The sequence below is a fragment of the Stenella coeruleoalba genome (genome assembly GCF_951394435.1).
Source record: "Stenella coeruleoalba genome assembly, chromosome: 8".
Lineage (NCBI taxonomy): Eukaryota > Metazoa > Chordata > Mammalia > Artiodactyla > Delphinidae > Stenella > Stenella coeruleoalba.
The window spans coordinates 87,864,551-87,885,950 of NC_137154.1; the positions used below are offsets into that span (position 1 = coordinate 87,864,551).

The 21,400-nt window shown below is 36.0% G+C and overlaps 1 protein-coding gene across 3 annotated transcripts in view; it reads left to right on the forward strand.

The window, feature by feature from the left end:
• SIK2 (salt inducible kinase 2) overlaps nt 1-21,400 on the forward strand; it is a 128,062-nt gene that overhangs the window by 6,966 nt on the left and 99,696 nt on the right. For all 3 annotated transcript variants that reach the window (XM_079930175.1, XM_079930176.1, XM_079930177.1), the window contains exons 2-3: nt 5,303-5,419; nt 8,090-8,153. In XM_079930175.1, coding sequence (XP_079786301.1) covers nt 5,303-5,419; nt 8,090-8,153 — 181 coding nt within the window. The remainder of the gene's footprint in view (nt 1-5,302; nt 5,420-8,089; nt 8,154-21,400) is intronic.

Consider the following 21,400-nt stretch of genomic DNA (forward strand, 5'->3'; position numbering starts at 1 on the left):
CTGCTTTCAGAAACCCTTTCATTGTAGACCACTCAATCACAATCACTATTCAATCAAACAATAGGCTGGTATGTTCTGATTCTACCTGTGATTTAATGTATAAGCTTGAAAAGTGCGTTCACTTTTTTAATTTCAGAGGTCTAATTATATGGTAAGGATTTTGCTCCTTGGTACTTCAGAAGGACAGTGTAGAATTAGTGTATTAGTAGTAAATAGTACTGAACCACATATTACCTGAGACAGCAAACATATGTTAATCCCTTCTGATTTTTTACTAGAAGGATAGCTCTTATTGTGTAACTCCTTATAAAGTCCCCCAAAGCCAGTTTTGTGTGTGGTTTCTTTAAGTGCATGAGATTAATATTTCTTTTATGAGAAGTGAAATAATTGTTTCTAAAAGTATCAAAAAGTGTACCATTACCATTAAATTACATTTTGAAACTTGAAAAAATCCCTTTTATCCATCAGCTTAACACTATTTCATTTCTGCTCTTACATTTAATTCTTTGTCTTCTTTGCAAATTTGTGTTTTACATAGTTGTTACTTTTACTTTTTTTTTTTGCTTAACATTGTTGGAAACATTTCTATGTATATAGTCTTCATAATTAATATTTAAATCTTATTAAATAATATAACCATTTTATAGAGAACTTAGAGAAATAATAAAATGAAAATGACTAATGTTTCACAGATGGAGAAGTTAGCATATATAATAAATATAACTTCATTTCACTTTTCTTTTTTTTTCTTATTAAAAAAGTAGTTCATGCTCATTGAAGAAAAATTGCACTGAAAAGTAAATCAGGAAAATAAAATAATTCATGATTTTTTTTTTCACCCACCAATAACATTTTTGTCATATTTATATCTAGTTTTTATTGGTCTTTTTCTATATATACCTTGTGTTGAGACTGCAATGATATCCTCATTTTTTAATTTAATATTTTAGTCTCATCATTTCTCCATATTATTAAAAGGAACTATTTTAATAGCTGTATAACGGTCATAATATAAACCTACCATAAATCATGTACTTATTTCCCAATTATTGTTTCTATTTTTTATATTATAAGCAATACTCTTGAATATATTTACACACAAATCTTCATCATCATTTCAGATTATTTTCTACAAATAAATGCTCAGAAATAGAAACCTTAGGCTAAATGGGATGGATGATTTTTAAGGTTCTTGCAAAAGATTGCCAAATCACCTTCCAGAAAAATTATAACCTATTTTATATTCCTACTAACAGTATATAAAAATGGCCATCTCATTGAATTTTAGCTCACAAGGGTGTTTTTTCATCTTTATGAATATAATTTGAAAAAGTATTTTTGAGATATAATTGACATATAACATTATATTAAGTATATATACATTTTCCTATTTATGAGGTTGAATATCCAGTGTTGCTACTTTACATGGGATTTAGTTTGATAGTAATTATTCTAGTTTATCCAATACGCTCTCCAAAGTTGAATAGGAAACCTTCCTTTTGTGTCCTAGCAGAAGAAATATTAATTTTTTATCACCATATAAATTCATTGAAGGTTTTTTTAAGATATTGTATGCATAATTGGGAATTAGTTGAATAATTTAGATGAGCAACACCAAAAATGGATCCTTTGATTTGGAGTCCCTTGCTTGACTTTGTTGTAACCATGAGATTTTGTCCTTGGTACTATGTTCAGAACTAAGTAGAGAAGGGATGCAGAGAGGAAGTTCCCAGAAATCTAAGTTCATAGTTATCTTTTGTGTGTGTGTGTGTGTGTGTGTGTGTTTTGCGGTACGCGGGCCTTTTTCACTGTTGTGGCCTCTCCCGCTGCGGAGCACAGGCTCCGGATGCGCAGGCTCAGCGGCCATGGCTTATGGGCCCAGCCGCTGCGCGGCATGTGGGATCTTCCCAGACTGGGGCACGAACCCGTGTCCCCTGCATCGGCAGGCGGACTCTCAACCACTGCGCCACCAGGGTAACCCCCATAGTTATCTTTAAAATGAACTAGTGGAGCACAGCTCTTTTGTAAATTCAGAATTTCGTACAACATTGGGGAAATCCTCCAATGCAGATGTTTGTTGTTCATTAAATTTGTTTTCCAAAATGTGTTCTCTTTGTTCTCACAGACCTATTAAGTTCCTTGAAGGTAGGAATCACATATTGTTCATTTTTGTATCCTGGACATAATTCCGGGCATACAACAGGTGCTCAGTAAATGTGTTAATAATAGGCTCATTGAAGAGTGAAAAGATGGAACTTGAAGTTAGAAGGCCTGTGGGTTATTTCCCATTAATTCACTTGAGCTTTAGAACCTTTGTAGATTATGTAACATCTTTTGAACCTCAGTTTCATCAACTCATGAGTGTACTGCTTGTTCCATTTACTTCAAAAAATTGAGATATAAATGAGATAAAATATATGAAAGTATCATGTTAAATTAAAAAGTGCTGTACAATTGTGAAAGTCATCATCATATTTCTGGGAAGTACTTGGTAAAGAGTCCCATTGTTAAGAAATTACCTGGAAGAGTATAGCAGAGATGACTACCTGATCACCAAAACTCCACTCTTTCCTCTTCTTCCTGGACCTACAGCTCAAATGTTTCTTGGCCTCCCTTACATTTAGGTATGGTCATATGACTAAGTTTTAACTATTGTGTGTCACTTCCAGGACTGGCCCATAAAAACCTCTCAGGAGGGCTCCTCCAAGCTTTTTTCTCCTTCTGTGTGACTGGAATGGGGACAACCTTCAGGGTTGTCTGTCCTTTTTTTTCTTTGGCCATGAGCTGCGTGGCTTGTGGGATCTTAGTTCCCCGACCAGGGATTGAACCCGGGCCCCCTGAAGTGAAAGCACAGAGTCCTAGCCACTGGACCACCTGGGAATTCCCAGGACTGTCTATCCTTTACCCTTTACCACCTTTATTTAACCCTTTAAAGGTAATAAAGACTCCTTGTATACATCGTATGACTGCATGGAAGAGGGCTACCTGCTAACTTCTTTATCCGTCCAGTTTTGCTGCATGAAAAATAAACTTCCGTTGTGTTCAAATCAGTGTACGTTTTGGGGTCTACTTGTTATAGCAGTTAGACTAGCCCTGACTATTACAAGGAGCATGCTAACACACAATCTACTTTTTCATAATCCTCTGAAAGCAGCCTTACAAACAAGGGGTAACAGTGTGAAGATATAAATATATAGCCTTGTGGTCCACATACATACAGTCTGTGACCCGAGATAAAATTGAGGAGAGAATTATATTTTGTCATTAGAGAATTTTTTGGCTGAGAACAGTTAAATAATGAGTTTATAACTTAATAAAATTTAATTAGGTAACATATATTTTTCACTTTTTCATTATTTGAGGCCCAGATTCCAAAAAAGTATCAAAGAGGAGAAATCTCTTGGTAATACCTCACTTTAATTGGTATTTAGTATTTAAACTTTTTCTTTAACATTAAATATGATGCTCAAGATATATATAATAAAAAATTTTCTTAATGACAATAACCATGCTGAGATTTTTAAAACCATGATTCCTTTCTATTTATTTATTTTTTCTGTTTATTAGATAATTGTGACCCACTTCATTATAAAAGCTTTTTGTTAGGGAGGGACTACTGGTATGTAGATGCACTCCAGAAATTGTAGGGCAAGAAATTTTCTTCAAAATATGCATGTCTATGAAACTCCATGTTACCTTCCTAAGGAATGTTGAGGAAATTAAAATATACACTTATCTTTTTATCTGGCAGCTTTTACCCAAAGTTACCCAAAATAACTGATAATCCTGTATTCTATCATACTGTAGTTGGGCAGGGCGGTCATCTTACATGTATTGGTTTGAGGTGGTTCAATAATATTCCTACTAGCAAGTACAATATTAATCAGTCACTCCTCTAGCAGTCAAAGTTTAGCACTTTTTACTTTCTAGAATATTTTGATATGGGGATAAATACCACCAAACATAATGAAAATAGCTATCACAAAACCTGCAAACTTTACTGCCTAGAGAAGGAGCTACCCCCTTTCTTCTTAGGCAATAAATTTAATTTTACTTGTCATGTTTAGTAATCTTATTTCCCTTGGGAAGCTTGAGTTCTTCTATGAGTTACAATTAATTCAAATTAGGAAACAAGCTATGGACAGCAAAATAGAAATAGAGAAAGGTAAGAAGTAAACTTTACTGTAGAACTTTAAGAGATAACAGGAAAGGACAGGGCAACTGTAATGAAAGAAGAAAAAATGTATTAACAGGAGCCTAAGGGAATTAAGTGAGTTGACAGGTTGAGTCCTATTTTCTTGATTACCTTTTAGGAGTATTGAACTATTATACCACATACAATAATTGATATAAAAAATTACCCTGAAACAACAACATAAGACCGAATTATGTTCAGAATGCTTTTGGGTAGAATGTGAAGTACATTTCAGAGTTTTTTCAGAACTTGTTAAAGTTTGGGTAGTTCCCAATTTTCTGAAAGTTTTATCTGAGTCAGAATAGCTTATTTCCTAACCAAATGCCAAATACTAATTTAAAAAAATTAGTTCTTTTTGGTTCCATGAAGAAAGTACGCGATTGTTGATTTCTGACTACCTAGTTATTCACCTTCAGATGCATTTCCTTCAAATTGTTAACTTTTGAGTGGTTTGGGTTCCTATCTAGTTATGACAGGAAGAGGCCACATTTTTTGAAATCACATTCCTTTAAGGAAGTAAAAATTTAGTGTGATTACTAACATTTGAGTTTTTGCACTTGATTTTTAAAACAAAATTTAATCCAATTGGTATCTTTTCATGTAGATGAGTTTTAATTATTTACACTTAGTTTTTTTCCAGAAAGGTGTATCTCTATGCTTTGGAACCTATCACTTGCTTTTCTAGAACAATTGTATTTCAGTATAAAAGAAACTGTCTTTTACTTGGCTGATCATTTGTTTATAGGTACTTTGCAGTGGGATGATAACTAATTGAAACTGCTGAGATTTTATTTTTTCGGTTTTTAAGTGGAATAAGGAGTTACAGTTGTACTGAAAGAGAAATATGTTTTATTCAAGTATCTTTGCAGGGTTATTCTTCATAGCACATTAGAGACACTCCCAAACAATCTGCCACAGTGCCTTATACATGGTAGATGTTTAAGAAATACTTGTTGAATGATGAATGAATGAGCATTGAATTTAAGCTAGTTATCATCGTCACAGGGACCTACAGGCGAAGTCTTAGATGTCATTTTTTTAAAAGATTCTTAACTGGAAATGTTAACCATTGTGTACTAATTGTATTTATTTGTGTCTGGGATGCAGGTGGCGATAAAAATAATAGATAAGTCTCAGCTGGATGCAGTGAACCTTGAGAAAATCTACCGAGAAGTACAAATAATGAAAATGTTAGACCACCCTCACATAATCAAACTTTATCAGGTATGACTTAGCTTTACACCTCTCCATGCTTTTTACATTCAATACTCTATTTTACATCATAATTTTTCTTTTATGTTAGTTTTTTTAGTCTATAAAACGATAACTATATGCTTTTATTCATCTGAATACATCCATTTTTCTATATTTAAATTAAAAATTAAGAAATAAAAAACTGCTAGCAGCTTAATTTTAAGTTGTCTCTCAGACTGTAAGTTATTTGATTGCCAAGTTTGTAGTTGTGCGTTTATGATAACATGCTTAAACCTACTGGGTTTTGGTGGTGGTAACATTAATGAGGATATGGCAGTTTTGCTTACTTAAAAAATATATTGTTTATGTTTTATGAAATACAAAGGCTAAAATAGTATATTACTTAGTGGCATACTTTATAATACCTAGAGCCAAATGTTTATTTTGGAGGGGGTTCTTTTATCAGATAAAGTAAATAAGTTACTTTTTTTAATTAACTTTATTAAGATACAGTTTTGTTAAAATAAGCTGCACCTCTTTCAAGTGTAAAGCCATGTTTTTTTTGTTGTTGTTTTTTAAAATTTATTTTATTTTTGGCTGTGTTGGGTCTTCACTGCTGTGCGTGGGCTTTCTCTAGCTGTGGTGAGCGGGGACAACTCTTCATTGCGGTTCGCAGGCTTCTCATTGTGGTGGCTTCTCTTGTTGCGGAGCATGGGCTCTAGGTGCACAGGCTTCAGTAGTTGTAGCACACGGGCTCAGTAGTTGTGCCTTGCGGGCTCTAGAGCGCAGGCTCAGTAGTTGTGGCGCACGGCTTTAGTTGCTCCACAGCATGTGGGATCTTCCCGGACCAGGGCTCGAACCCGTGTCCCCTGCATTGGCAGGTGGATTCTTAACCACTGCACCACCAGGGAAGCCCAAGCCATGTTTTTGTAAAAGGAAGATTTTTCTCAGATTTTTGAAGAGTAATTTATATTTAAGAATGATAATGTAATATAAAACCCTTTTTTATATTTCTATTCCTTAATATTTAGAATTTTTATATTGGAAAACGGTTTTTAAGCTAAAATGTTACAGTATGCTAGTCTATGACTTTGATCTCTAAGTATGATGTGTGTACCTAGTGGTGTGCTGGGCTCAGCCTGTACTTGCTTGTGAGAGCTGATTGTTAAATTTTCAGAACTTTTGTGAGCCAGTTAACACCATGTTAGTGTCAATAGCTCAAAATCAGCGATGGTAGGAGTATTTTTACACCACAGAAATTGGTTTACAAGTCAGGCTCTTTTTTTTTCCTCAGAGAGCTAGTGCTAGCACGCTACTCTGTGCACTCAAATTGGTTAGCACAAGTATCCCTTGGGGTATAATAAGAAAATATTAGAACTTCTAATTCTGTTTATCTTTTATATTTATCTTCTTGTGTGCCTCTTATAATGTATATAATATATTTATAAAATGGCACAAGTATGTAATTTGTGTCTCTATGTGTATATACTCATAAATATATATACATATATGTGTATATATACATTTACCTCTATACATACATACATGTATATATTTGGCTAAATGACTTTATCAATAGAGATTTATAATGTAAACCATGTGGAGACCATTGGAGAGCATTACTGTTAGTTGAGAATGAGAGACTATGGTGTGCCACTCAAAACAATTCCTAAAACTGCAGAGGGCCTCTTAGAGCAAAGTTATGTCAGAGTGTTTCTCCCCTTGGGCTTCTTCTTTTTTTCCCTAAAGAGGATACTTATAAGAAACTAATCACATCCTTAGAAGTCTGATGACCCATAACTCAAACTGAGGTTAAAACTACCATGATTCTTCAACTATACTTCAATTAAAAAACAAAACAAACAAACCAAAAAACTACCACGATTCACATGATAATTCTGTCTTTATATGAACTCCAATAATCAGTTACATTAACTTACTGTTGGAGTTGTTTAGACCCAAATTGTAGGTAGCTCTTAGTTTTCAGACCTGTTTTAGGAATAGTCCTAAACTTAAATGTTAGAGCAAAATTAGTTTTTAGCCTTTCAGTAGATAGCACTTAAATATTACATTGTTAGCATGTGCCAGTATGTATGTTCCTTTCTGAATTTAGAAAAACTAATTTAAATAAAAGTGTATAGCAGTGGAGCTATGAAGAAGCTTTTGAACAATGTTTTAAAATAACAGTACTTTGTAAAAATATGAAAGTATAGTAGCTAGGTTACTTTGTGCCAGATTAGCTAGGTTACAGGCCAGATTACCTGAGCTCTATTTTATAAGCTCTACCATATAAACACAGCTAGAAAAGTCAGTGAGGAGGTAAAAAGTTGATCTTCAAAATTCCTGTTACCTATATTAGTATTTTTCAAACATGAATGTGCATTATAGTCACCTGAAGATTTTGTTAAAATGATAATTCTTTGTCAGTAGGTCTGGCATGGGATCTGAGATTTTGCATTTCTAACAGAAGCCTGGGCAGTGCCGCTGCTCCTGCTGCTGGTCTGTGGACCACATTTGGAGGATGAAGGGTCTAGATTTTTCACAAAAATATTAGCATAAGGATATTGTCAGTCTTGTAAACCTCACCAGCTTCTGAATTATTCATAACTTGATACTTTTATTAGTAGTTTTAATTTAGGTAACTCCGTAGAATGTTGCAATCTTTTCCTGTGAGACTAATGTGGAATTATTTATCAATAGGTAATGGAGACCAAAAGCATGTTGTACCTTGTGACAGAATATGCCAAAAATGGAGAAATTTTTGGTAAGCACATTTCTTTCCATTTTTTTTTAAATTTGAAAATGTCAGTAAGCTTTATGAATAGAGTATCTTCTATTAATTCTCCTGCTTATTTAAAAGTTGCTAACATGAATTAGAAATTTTTAAGCATTAGAACATAATAAAATATCCAGTAAGCTAAAGATATGGAATATAATTTAGTCTCTTGTATTTATGATATTAAAGCTATTGCTTAATTCTTTCATCTGTGTTAGAGAGATTGGAGAATCAAAGATAGGGGGAAACTTTCAGTCATATTGCAAAGGAGATTTTCTTTCATTTATCTTCCTTTTTACCTTTCTTTCCAGGGTAAAGATAGTCAGATATTTATTGAGCTTGTACTATGTCTCAGACATTGTACTAGGTGTAGGGGATACAGTGGTGACCTAAATAACACAGTCCCTGCTATTGTGGATCTTATAGTTTAGTAAGCTGTTAACTTTAGCTATAAGACCTCTGGGAAGTCACTAAACTTCTCTGGGACTCAGTTCCTTTGTCTCTAATAAAAAAATATTTGATTAATTGGTTTCTATGATCCACTCTAACCCTTAAAAAATTATAACTATTTTATTGGTTTTAGCTTTCATCTATTTTATTTTTACTTTATGGAGCAAGAACACTGTATGTAGTCTAAATGTTTTGTTTTTTAACCTAAATTTAGTCCGAAATTGTTTTTTAAACAGCTTTATTGAAGAATTCACATACAGTAAATTGCGCACATATAATGTGTACAATTTAATAAGTTTTCACACACAGATGTATGAAACAGACCACCACCACAGAAGTTTCTTTGTGACCCTTTGTAATCTTTCTTGCCCCACCTCACCACCAGGCAAGCACTGATTTGTTTTCTGTCACTATAGATTAGTTTATGTCTTCTACAGTTTTATTATATAAAGGTGCTTATATAGTCTGTACCCTTTCTTTGTCTGGCTTCTTTTTCTCAGTTTAATTATTTTATGATTCATCCATTTTGTTGCATGTAATAACATATCGTTTCATTTTATTGTAAGTAGTATCCAATTTTGTAAATATACCCCAAGTTGCTTATCAATTCATGTATGGATAGACATTTGGATTGGTTTCAGTTTGGGGCTGTTACACATGAATTGCTATGAACATTCATGTACAAGTCTTTAACTTACAGTCTACCCTCAAGTAATATTCACCACTTCACACAGAGTGTAAGAACCTGGCAATAATATACTTCTGTTTAACCCTTCCTCACCGTTATTTCTTTGTCATACATTTTATTTATACCTATTTTATAAAACACAAAATACAGTGTCATTAATTTTGTTTAAAAAGTCAATTATGTTTTAAAGAGATTTCAATATTTTAAAAAATCTTATACATTTACTAGTGGAGTTACCATTGCCACATCTCTGTATGTAGATGCATGTTTTCATCTTCATTCCTTTATATGGATACATATTTTTATCTGGCATCATTTTTCTTCTGCCTGAAGGACTTTATTTAGCATTTCTTGCAGTGGAGGTCTGTTGGCGATGAAATCTTTCAGCTCTTGTCTGTCTAAAATAATGCTTATTTTGTCTATTTTTAAATGATATTCGTACTGGGTATGTAATTCTAGGTTGACTTTTTTCCTTTCAGTGCTTTAAAGATATTGCTCCACTGTCTTCTCATTTGCATTATTCCTGACAAGAAATCTGCTGTCATCCTTTTCCTTTATTCTTCTGTATATAATGTGCCTTTTTTTCCCTCTGGCTGCTTTCAGGATTTTCTGTTTACCACTGGTTTTAACAGTTTGATTATGATGTGCCTTTGTGTGGTTTTCTTCATGATTCTTATGGTTGGTGTTCATTGAGCTCCTTGAATCTGTGAATGTTAAGTTTCCATCAGATTCAGAAAATTTTCAGCTATTATTTTGCTGGCCTCTTTGTCAAAGACTCCAGTTGCACATATATTAGGCTGTTTGAAATCCTCCCACTGCTCACTGATTCCAATTTTGAAAATTCCTCTTTCTGTCTGTATTTCATTTTGGATAGTTGCTATTTCTATGTCTTCAAGTTATTTAAATTCTTTAGCTATTTGTTTCAACTAGAAGCTTCTTAGCTGAAGTGGTGTGGGCTTTGAAGCCAAAAAGATCTGGTCTGCAATGCTGGCTATACCATATTAATTGTCTTTCAAGAAATCTTTATTGAAAGCTGACTATATGTCCCACACTGTTCTGTGTGGGAAGAGTACCACAATGAAGAAAACAGACAAAAATTCCTTTTCTCAGGAACCTTGCCTTTCAGTGTGGGGAGAGAGACAATATGCAAAATAAGTAAACTGTATAGTGTACTAGATGGTGGTACATGCTATAGCAATAAAGCAAGGAAGGGGGCATGTGGAGTGGGAGAGTTGATTGCAATATGAAATAGAGTGGTCAGGGAAGGCCTTGCTGACATTTGAACAGACTAGAAAGTACAGCCATATAGATATGGGGAAGAGAGGGTGGCCCAAGGAGAGGGAAGAATAAATGCAAAGCCCCTGAGGCAGCAGTGTGCTTGGTGTGTTCAAGGAATAGCAGGAAGTCCAGTGTAGGTGGAGAGAAGCAAGCAAGAGGGAAGAGCAAGAGCTAGCAAGGAGGAATATTAGAAAGGTCAGACGAGGTCAGAAAAGTAAATGGGAGGCAGGAGTGGGGCAGATTTGGGGGCTTTGTAGACCATGTAAGGACTTTGGCTCTTACCTTGAATAAAATTAGGGAACCATTAGAGAGGTGTTTGAACAAAGAAGTGATTGTATCTAAGCTAACATTTTAAAAGCATCACTGGCTGCTGTGTTGAGAATAGATTGTAGTGAGCAAGGATGGAAACAGGGAGACCAGGTAGGAGACCAGTAGTCCCAAGTGAGAGATGATTATGGCTCAGGCCAGGGTAGCAGTAGTGTACGTGGTGCCAGGTGGTCACTCACGGTATGTTTTGAATGAGTAGAATCAGTAGGATTTCTTGAGAGATGGAGACCACCCAAGTAGAGAATATGAGTAGGAAAGAGACCAATGTCTGATCCCCAAGGCACTCAAACATTAAAACCTCAGGAAAATAGAAAGAACTAGCAAAGAAGACAGAGAAGAAAACCAAGAGAATGCAATGTCTTGGAAACCAAATGAAGAAAGTGTTCTCAGGAGGATAGAGTGAACATCTCTGTCAGATGCTGCTGATAGTCAAGAGACATAAAGAATGACAATTGACCATTGTATCTGTTTTGGTGGAGTGAGTGAGCCAAAGCTACACTGAAGAGCAGATGAGAGAGGAAAATGGAGAGAGCCAAACAGAAAACTCTTAAAAGGATTTCCACTTCAAAAAGGGAGAAAAAAAAATGAGAAGGTAGTTGAGGTCAAGGGAAGGATTTTGTTTGTTTTTTGCGGTACGTGGGCCTCTCACTGTTGTGGCCTCTCCCATTGCGGAGCACAGGCTCCGGACGCGCAGGCCCAGCGGCCATGGCTCACGGGCCCAGCCACTCCGCGGCATGTGGGATCTTCCCGGACTGGGGCACGAAACCGTGTCCCCTGCATCGGCAGGCGGACTCTCAACCACTGCGCCACCAGGGAAGCCCCATTGGAATATTTTTTAAAGCTCCGGGCTGTAGTTTTATGAGTAAACTAGATAGAAATGGCTATTATATGTTAGGTGTCATTTCTATGAAAATAGAATATTCTAAGTTGCTACTTCTTGCTAAAACCATTGATGATGAAGGTTTGGATCACATTGTTTTATATAAATTGAAGCATAATTTGGGGATTTTTCATGTAAAATAGCTAGAGTAAATATGGAAGATAAGACAGAGTAAACTGTAGTTTCAAGTAATTACAGGCAAAGCCAGCGAGTTTCTAAGGTGGAGCCCATGAAGAGAGTAAAATAGAAGTGGGAAGATGCAGTCCATGGAACATTAATCAAGTAATGAAAAATATGTATAATGTTTTAAGTGAATTCTGAGCCAAGATGTTTTCAGTCTGTTTTAGATGAAACAGAACCACAGAAACAATATTCAACTATGTATTAAGAACTATATATTAAGATTTAATGTTCATGTTTATAATGTTGGAATTACTCTTTACAAATATACCTTTAGTGCCTCCTCTGTGCGGGAGGGCATTGTGTTCCTTTTTTTTCCCCTTAGTTTTGTATTTAGGTGGCCAGCAAGTCATACTCTGTGTTCTTGAAAAATAACTTGAAATTAAACCCTTGTGTTTCCACAGTCATCACCTTTATCTAGGCTTTCATCCCCTCATGTCTCAATTATGAAGACCTCATGTTTTACCACGCCCTATTTCTTTTCCAGTCAAGTACATTTCTGATATATTTCCTGTTTAATCTTCCCCAACTATTATTTTTGTTATATTACTACTGTGTTCATTAACCTTTACTTACCTTCCTATTATTTATTGGATAAAATTCAGAATCTTCAATCTGCAAATAGGATAACTCAACTAAGTAAATGGATGTGCCCAGCTATTCCTTACATAGGTCTACAGATTATCCTTAGGTAAGGACAACCAAATTGCCTCAATTAATAATCAGTCTCCCTCCCTTCCTTCCTTCCTTCCTTCCTTTCTTTCTCTCTTCCTTCCTTTCTTCCTTCCTTCCTCCCTCCCTCCCTCCCTTCTTCCCTCTCTCTGTTTGTTTCTTTCTTCCTTTCCATTTTTCTTGGTCTGTATCTTTCTATCTTACAAGTTTTTATTTTTACAAAAGTTAAACATGTACTAAAGTAAGAAGTCAAATAATTCTGCAAGATTCGTTACCAAAAAATACCTGTTTCCCATCCTCTTCCCCACCCCCATTTCCCTTTCTCAGAGGCAACCACTTGTACTTCTTTCAGCTGATTAATTTAGATTTACCTCCATTTTCCTAAGTAATATGCTTATATTGCAGCTTCTGGCTTTTTCTGTTTAAGGCACAATCTTTTGATAGCTTTTGAATTCTTTCCCTACTGCTATAAGTAAGAAGCATATGTTAGAGAGGTGTTAGGAGCAGTTGTGGAAGACCTTGAGTGTTTGGATAAAGGGTTAGGATTATTTGTCAGAGTGGGCATTTGTGAGCCAGAAGGTGGTGAAGAGCCAAAAGGTGATGATATGTGTAAGGACTTTTAGGAAGATAAGTCCAGCAGGTGTGTGTAGTCTGAATTAGAGGAGAGGAAGGAGGCTATTTAGGGGACTGTTTTTATTGTCTAGAGGTAAGAGGCTGAATGCCTAGATTAAGATGTTAGTTGTTAGATTCATGAGAAAAGATTTTAGGCAAAAGGCATTTCCACAATAGCAACAAGCCATATTTATTGAGTACTCCCTCTTTGTTGGGTACTATTTAAAATACTTTACATAATTTATTTATTGAAACCTCACAAAAACCTTGTAAGATAGGCACTGAAAGATTCAGTAATTTGTCCAAAGTCACACAGCAAATAAGTGGGAGAGTTTGAATTTGAACCATGCAATTCCAGAGGCTGTACATTAATAATTACTATCTGCCATCTCTCAAGAGTTCTTATTGACTGTCAAGAGGAAAACATCGAGAGTTAGGATTTAAAGCAAATGTGACTGAAGAATATTTGTGATATGGTTGACAGCAATATAGAGGCCTCGTTCCCAACTAAAAAATTACAAATTAGATTTTAGATGTACTGTTGGAAATAACATCAGGACATTTAGTTTGATGTGAGCTGTTGGCAGTTGAAGATAGAAACAGGTAACCTTCAAAAGAGAACTTAAATTCAACACTAAAAAGACAAACAACCCAATTTAACAAACGTGCAAAAGACTGGAACCAAACACTTCACAAAAGAAGATATATAAATGGCCAATAAGCACATGAAAAATTACTAAATGTTATTAGTCATCAGAGAAATGCAAATTAAAAGCTACAATGAGATAACATTACATATCAACTAGAATGGTTAAAATTTAAAAGATTATATGAAATGTTAGGAGGATATAAAGCAGCTAGTATTCTCATTCATTGCTGGTGGGAGTGTAACATGGTGCAGCCACTTGGGAGAGCTATTTTTCAGTTTTTTACAAAGTTAAGCTTATATCTATCCTGTTACTGAGCAATTCAGTTCCTAGGTATTTACTCAAGAAAAATGAAAACAAATATTCATAAAGTGACTTGTACAAGAATATTCATATAGCAACCTTTTTCACAAGCAGGAACAACCCAAATGTCCATCTGCAGGAAAATGTATCCAAAACAAATTGTGGTATAGCACAAATTGTGGTATAGCAATACAGCAGTACAGGAAGATGACACAGCAATAAAAAGGAATAAACTACTTATACATGCAGCAACATAAACAAGCTGCTAAAACAGGCAACAATAATAATATTACAAGGGGCTTTCCTGGTGGCTCAGTGGTTGAGAATCCGCCTACCAACGCAGGGCACAGGGGTTCAAGCCCTGGTCCGGGAAGATCCCACATGCCACGGAGCAACTAAGCCCGTGCACCACAACTACTGAGCCTGCACTTTAGAGCCCACGAGCCACAACTACTGAGCCCGTGAACCACAACTACTGAGCCCGCATGCCACACTACTGAAGCCTGTGCACCTAGAACCTGTGCTCCGCAACAAGAGAAGCCACCGCAATGAGAAGCCCACGCACCACAGCGAAGAGTAGCCCCCATTCGCCACAACTAGAGAAAGCCCGCACGCAGCAACAAAGACCCAACGCAGCCAAAAATAAAAATAAATAAATAAGTAATAATAATAATAATGTTACAAGAAGCTGAAAAGTGGTTGTCTCTTTTCACTCTTTCTGAGGAGAGGGGAAAATTGACTGCAAAGGGATAAGAGGGAACTGTCTTGAGTGATGGAACTGTTTATTTTTGTTTTGAGTGGTGGTTATATAGAGTATGCCATTATCAGAACTCATCTAAGTAACCACCTAAGAATTTGCATTTTATTGTATGTAATTTATACCTCAGTAAATCCTTTTCTGTCAAAAAAGGGGAGTTTAGTAATAGAGGTATAGATTTGACAATTATCTGTGTAGAAGTATGAGTGAAGCTATAATTAATAATGAGACCTCAGAGAGAAGGCAGCTAAGAAGTGAGTTTTGTTTATGCCTTCATTTAGGAGGCAGGTGGGTAAAGTGGAATTGGTAAAGTAGAAGAATATCTTGGGAAGTAAGGATAGTTTCTGGCCTGATTAGACAAGCGAGGGTTTAGAACGAAGAGGGGTATGTTTGGTCATTAAGAGATCATCAATGCTTTGAAGAGAGTACTTTTCAATAAATTGGGAGGTAAAGCCAAATTTCAAGAAGTTATGTACATATGGATGGTGAGAAAAGGGAGAAAGTATTATAAAATTATTTTGAGGTTTTTAAGGTAGAAAGAAGGAGAGAAGGAAAGAATTGAGGGATAATTGGGGTCTATAGAATTCAGTATTATATCATGCTTTTTTTGTGGTGTTGGTCTTGGTGTTTGAAGAAGCTAAAAAAGAAAAGAATATAGGCAGGAAAGAAGACACAGTTGGTGAAACAAGGGTAAACAAGAGACAGTGGGATCAAGAGCACAGAGGGCATGGTTAGCTTAGAGGAGAGGAATTCCTTCTTTGAGAAAGTGTGCATGGGTGCAGTTACAGTGAGAATTAGAGCTTGTGCTAAGGATATGGCTACAGAGGTACTTCGGAGGAAATAGAAGGAAGATGAATTTGTTAATATAGAATAGATTTAATTCATTCTGTAATGTAGCAGATGAGACATCAGGGAAAGAGCAATACATTAGACATAAGGTTTAGAGCAGCTGGCGGTGTTCATATGACAGTCAAGGGATGAATAAAAGCGTCAGTGATTAGCTTTGTGGGAGGGAGTTCATGGTAGACTCATAGTCAGCAGTGCTTTCCAACCCAGGATGGGAAAGAGTAGACAGTATGAATGGCCCACGTTGGAGAATGGAATGGTACAGGACAAATGCATGTAGGACTTGAGCAGTGTTGAAGTGGCTGACCATGAGATCCAAGTTGAGGAGGGAGATAAGTGAAACAGCAAAGGGGTCTCATGAGCTGAAAACAGAACAGTGGAGCGACTGAAGGTTAAGAAGAGGGTGAAGTACTTTTGGAGAAAACATTCATATACAAAAAAATAAAAACTCTAACCTTGAGTCTGTACATAACTTCCCAGCAGCTTGCCACTTTCAAGTTCTCTTCTGCTCCTGGCACTGATTGCCCTAACTGCGCCCTGCTAATTCAGGAAAGGCCGTAGGTCTTTGCACTCTCCTCATCTGTTCCTTCTTTGCATAGAGAGAGGTTTCCTGTGCCATCTGGTTTTCTTGCTTCATCTGACTAGGTTTAGGCCAAAAAAGTGATTTTGGTGGCGTGCTGAGAATGCATCTACAGTGCATGATTCATGCATTATGAGGCTACGGTGTTTATGCCCTTTATTTTTGTTTCGTTAATTAGATTGCACCTCATTCCATAAATGGCTGAGGTAGCTTTAAGTGAAAATAATACAAAAACAATAATTGTAAAATATAAACAAGAATAAAGAACTGAATCAGAAAACACATGGAAGAGTAGAAAACAACCACGGGAGGTGGGGGAAGTGAACACAAATATGCAGGCAGTAAGGGCCTAAGCGCTTCAGGTTTGGCTGTAAGCTTTCTGGCTGTCAAAATGAAAAGAAGATATAGTCATTTACAGAATTTTATCTAAAAGAAAGAAAGGTACCTATTCTTCAAAGAAAGGAAAACTTTTCTTGGTAGTAAATTCTAGAATAAATTTTTCCTTTGGGGTTACTTATGAGAGGTACTAAGTAAGCCATATTTTTAAAACAAAAATCCAGTTAAAACTGTTAAAACTTTTCAGAGGCTTCATTGGTTTTGGAATAAAGTCCAGGAATCTTAACAAGGCCAATAAGGATGATTACACTGTACACATCTGAGCCTTAAAAACAGTAACAGTAAAAACTGTCATTCCTTGAACATTTGTCAAGTGCTAGGCATTGTGCTAAGTCCTATACATTTACTGTGCCACTTCGTCCTCTCAAAAATCTTTTAAGGTAGGGACTAGTAATATCTCCATATTACAATAGTGGAAACTGAGGAACAGGTTAAACCATTTGCCAGGTCGCAGAGCACTCAAGCAAATAAGCGACTTAACCAAGGCCTGAAGCCGTAGTCTGTCTTCAGAGCCTAAGTTGTGAATGACTCTACTATACTAACTGGTTATATGCCTTCTTAAAGTTTTTTGAACTTAACAAGCTTCTTCTGTCAGTGACATCACACATTACTCTTTCTTCTGTGGGAAGGATTCTCTGCCCTCCCCTATCCCCTTAAGCATGTCAGTTAATTGAATCTTGAAGGATATAATTGATTTAATCATAATTAATTAAATTATCATTAAAACTAAAGACAGGCAAAGCATGTAACAGTTTTGTCCACGATGGCGTATATAACTGTTCTTGATAGAGCTTCTTGAGTTGCTTTGGTCCCATATTCCTTCCTCATCTTTAATGGAAGTAGGAAGCATTTAAGCCCCCTGTCTTCAGTACTTTGGAAACTGGCTAGTGGACTTACCAAATCTAATGACCAAATCTAATCTAATGACCATGAAACCCATAACTATTCAGATCTTCATTTTGATTCTCAAAATAGAATGCATGAATTTCTGATTCCAAATCTGTGCTCCTGTTGATCTGGAGCCCTAGAGCGCTCTTTGCACTCTACATATTCAAGTCTTGCCTTTTTTAAAGGCCTAGTTGAAGTTCCATCTCTTCAGTAAAGTCTTTCTCAATGAATTCTATCCACATTAATTTCCTCTTTTGAAAGCATCTAAGTCTCTTTCCTGCACAACTCACTTTAGAATTTGTTTACATACTGCCTTTCATTGTTATTTAAGGTCTTCTTGTGTATCTCTTTATCTCTACTAGATTGTAAGCTTCTGCTGAGGACTTAGCACAATACACAGCATTTTATAAACACTTGTTGAATGAATGGTGTAATAGTCTACTTTGGCCTTATACACCTTGTTTACTCGGTGAAGACAACAGGTGAACACTGCCAGGTGAAGTAGTCTGAAGGTACTTCTTTGTTCAGATTTTGAAAGGAGTTTTCTGTCGGACGACTCTACAGGAGATAAACATGAATGAGGAAATACTAACTGAATCAAGGGAGAAAATTGGCTTCCTCTAGTGTACTGAGCAGTTTTTGAGTACTTACTGGTAGTTACCACCCTACAGTTATATTCTTTCTTCCAACTCCCACGCCTCCCTAAAATAAGCTTTTTGGAGTATAATGATAAATAAGAGCATATACATTTAATCTGAGTAATTTTTTGTTTCCCATTTCTTATATAGCAGTTGGTGCTCATCTCTGAAGGATATTATTTTCTTAATCTAGCAGCATGGAGTATGTAATGGCAAATGAATTTGCTAAAAAGAGCCTAGAGTTAGTTATAAATATAAGGTTTTGACTCAAATTTTCCTTTGGAATCAAAGGTGTGATTAATGAAAGTTATTCTGGATTTCTGGATACATTCTTTAGAGCTCTTTCTCATGTTTGTCCATGTGGTTACACACAGAAAATGGTGCAAAATCTTAGGGTGGTCACCTTGTCAGACCGTTTCGGCACTGTTCAAACAATTAAACCGGCAGTCAGCAGATTCCGGCCTGGTAATTAAATTACCCAAGGCCTTTGTTTTCAGATTTCTGCTCCTTGATATTCTGTGTCTTTCCAGGCCAAGCATGTGCCTGAGGTTTATTGATTCATTTCCTGTCTTTCCCTTTCAGTGGTAACGTATTAGGATGCTGGCTCTGGTGACTGAAAAAGGGCTTTGTTTTAGCCAAAATGCCTTTAGACACTTGGTTACTCAGAGAAACTAAGTGACAATTTTTGCGGCCTTTAGTTACTATCTTAACAGCATAAAGGTAATGTTAGAAGAGTTGTTCATTTGCCTTTCATTATACGTTTAAATAAACTTTGAAGGTTCTACTCACTTTATAGCACCAGTATGACTCTAACTTAAGTTTTAATTCTTTGGGTTTTGAAATTATTAACCAGGGTTCCAGGTGCGGTAGTGCTTAAATCTGTCCTCACTTCTCCAATTTCTTCCATCAGTGCTTTACTTTTGACCTTCATCATTTCTCACTTTAATTACTTCAGCAGCCTAAGGTCTCTTTGGCTCCAGATCTGTACCTCTTCTAATCCGTCTTCCATGTTGCTGTCAAAATGGTCGTTCTAAAATGCAGATCTGATCCTTGTCAGTTTTCTGCTTAAAATATTTCTATTGTTCCTCATTGCCTTTAGTGTATAAAATCAGGATTTCATATAGAATTAATGTAATAATGTAGCCCCTATCTACCTTCCCAATGACATCCCCCTCACATGTTTTATGAGCTTAATTAACTGAACATAATCTATTGTGCAGATGTATCGGCAAATGTTGCTTTCACGTGCCTGAGGATAGATGTCAATGTAGAAAGATATTAAATTGGTGTGTACTTCAGAAGGGGTATGTAAATGTTGAGTTCACACAGATAAAATTAGCCTGTCCTTGGACATAAAATTTAGGATATTTCCTTTTGAATTTTTATTAGACACTTGTAACAGTTACTTTATCTAATTGGATTACTTATAAATTTTTCTAGTTAACTTTTAGGGACTGCTAACTGCATGAAAGAGCCACCATGATTCATGATCCAAAAAGTTGCTGTTGGTCTCCCCTCATCTTTTTAAAATTCGGTCAGACATTAAAAGAAAAATCCCAAGTGAGGTCTGTGTGCTAGTCCTAGATCTGACTTCTAATACAAACATCGTGGGGTGAGCCATATAACATTTCTGAACCTCAGTGTCTTCTAGAAATGAGGGAATTGTTTATTAAGTACTATGTGTTTGATACTATGCCTAGTGTGGGGGATTGAAAAGAAAAAAATAAGTGACTTGACTACTGTACTAGAAGAGTTCATGGTCAGTTTTCTAGGTCTAAAGAGCTGATATCTACAAATCTTAGGTAACAGTTTTCTGAACATTTGATGAATGAAATGGATTTGTCAGAAATGATTAAATAAATTGTTTTTAAGCTTCACATGTTTGGAAATATAAGCATAACAGGCCTTAATTGAATAGACTAGTTTCTGAAAAGCAGTCCAGTTTTCCTGTTAACTTCTGTATTAATTTCAGCTATCTCCTGCTGATTATTGGCAGCTTGCCTTTAGTTATGGTTCAAAGCTGACATTCTGTTCTGTGAGCAGTGAGCTTCTCCCATGTCTGGCAGCTGTAGCTGCAGCTAGGCTACAGTGAAGGGAGAGGGAGAAGCATCAGCTCTTCTGCTCTTGGCCATAACCATACCCAGCCGAATTCTGTTAATGTGAGGCTTTGGCAGTCTGTGTTTTCTGTGTCTTTAAACATGAATTTCTATTAAGTGAACCATTGTATTTAGGAATTTCAGTAAGGTTGAATTAATTCAGAGAAAGCTATTTCTTTGTTTGTGAAAGGGGAGAACCAGAGGTAGAATTTATCTGCTGATTAAGGTGGTAAGAGAGAGAGATTTCCTACTTAGAGTAAATGGGGAAACTATAGTCCACATAGGGAATGATCTTTTCTTCCCCTTTTGGAGAATATTCTTCTTTCAGAAAAAGGTCTCTGAAAGAGACCACTGAGACCTTATACATCTGAAAATGCCTGCATTTTATCCTCATACATGAATAGATAGTCTGTGCTATTGCTCCATGTCTACTTTTGAAATTTTATTTTTTTATTTCTGTCGCAGGAATACATTGTTTAGAGAGGGTCTGTTGTATATCAGATACAGTTCTAGGTGCTCAGAACACATCAATAAACATATAGTCCTTTCCGTCTTAGACCTTATATTTTAGTGAGAGTGTTTTAGGTTGGGTGGATTAAAAGAAAATGTACGATGTCACTGTTTCAGAGAAGGTAAGAAGGGTAGGAAAACGAGGATGGGGATGAAGATTTGTTCCTTTATAAAAGGTGGTCAAGGAAAGCCTCTCTGATACATATTTGAGCAGAAACCTGAAGAAAGGTTGTATAGGAGTAAATATTTGAAACCTTACATGCCTTGAGATCTTGCATGTCATCCATAATATTTAATAGTTTGTCTTGGAATCGAATTTTAAGTTGGAAATACTTTCCCTTCAGAGTAATGAGGACATTGTCCCATTATTTTGTAGTTTCCAGGATTGCTTTTGAAAAGCTTTGAGTGATCCAGTTCCTGATGCTTTGTTGAGAATTATTGGGTTTTGTCTGTGAGTTCCTACGATCTTCTCTTTGTCCCCAGTCTT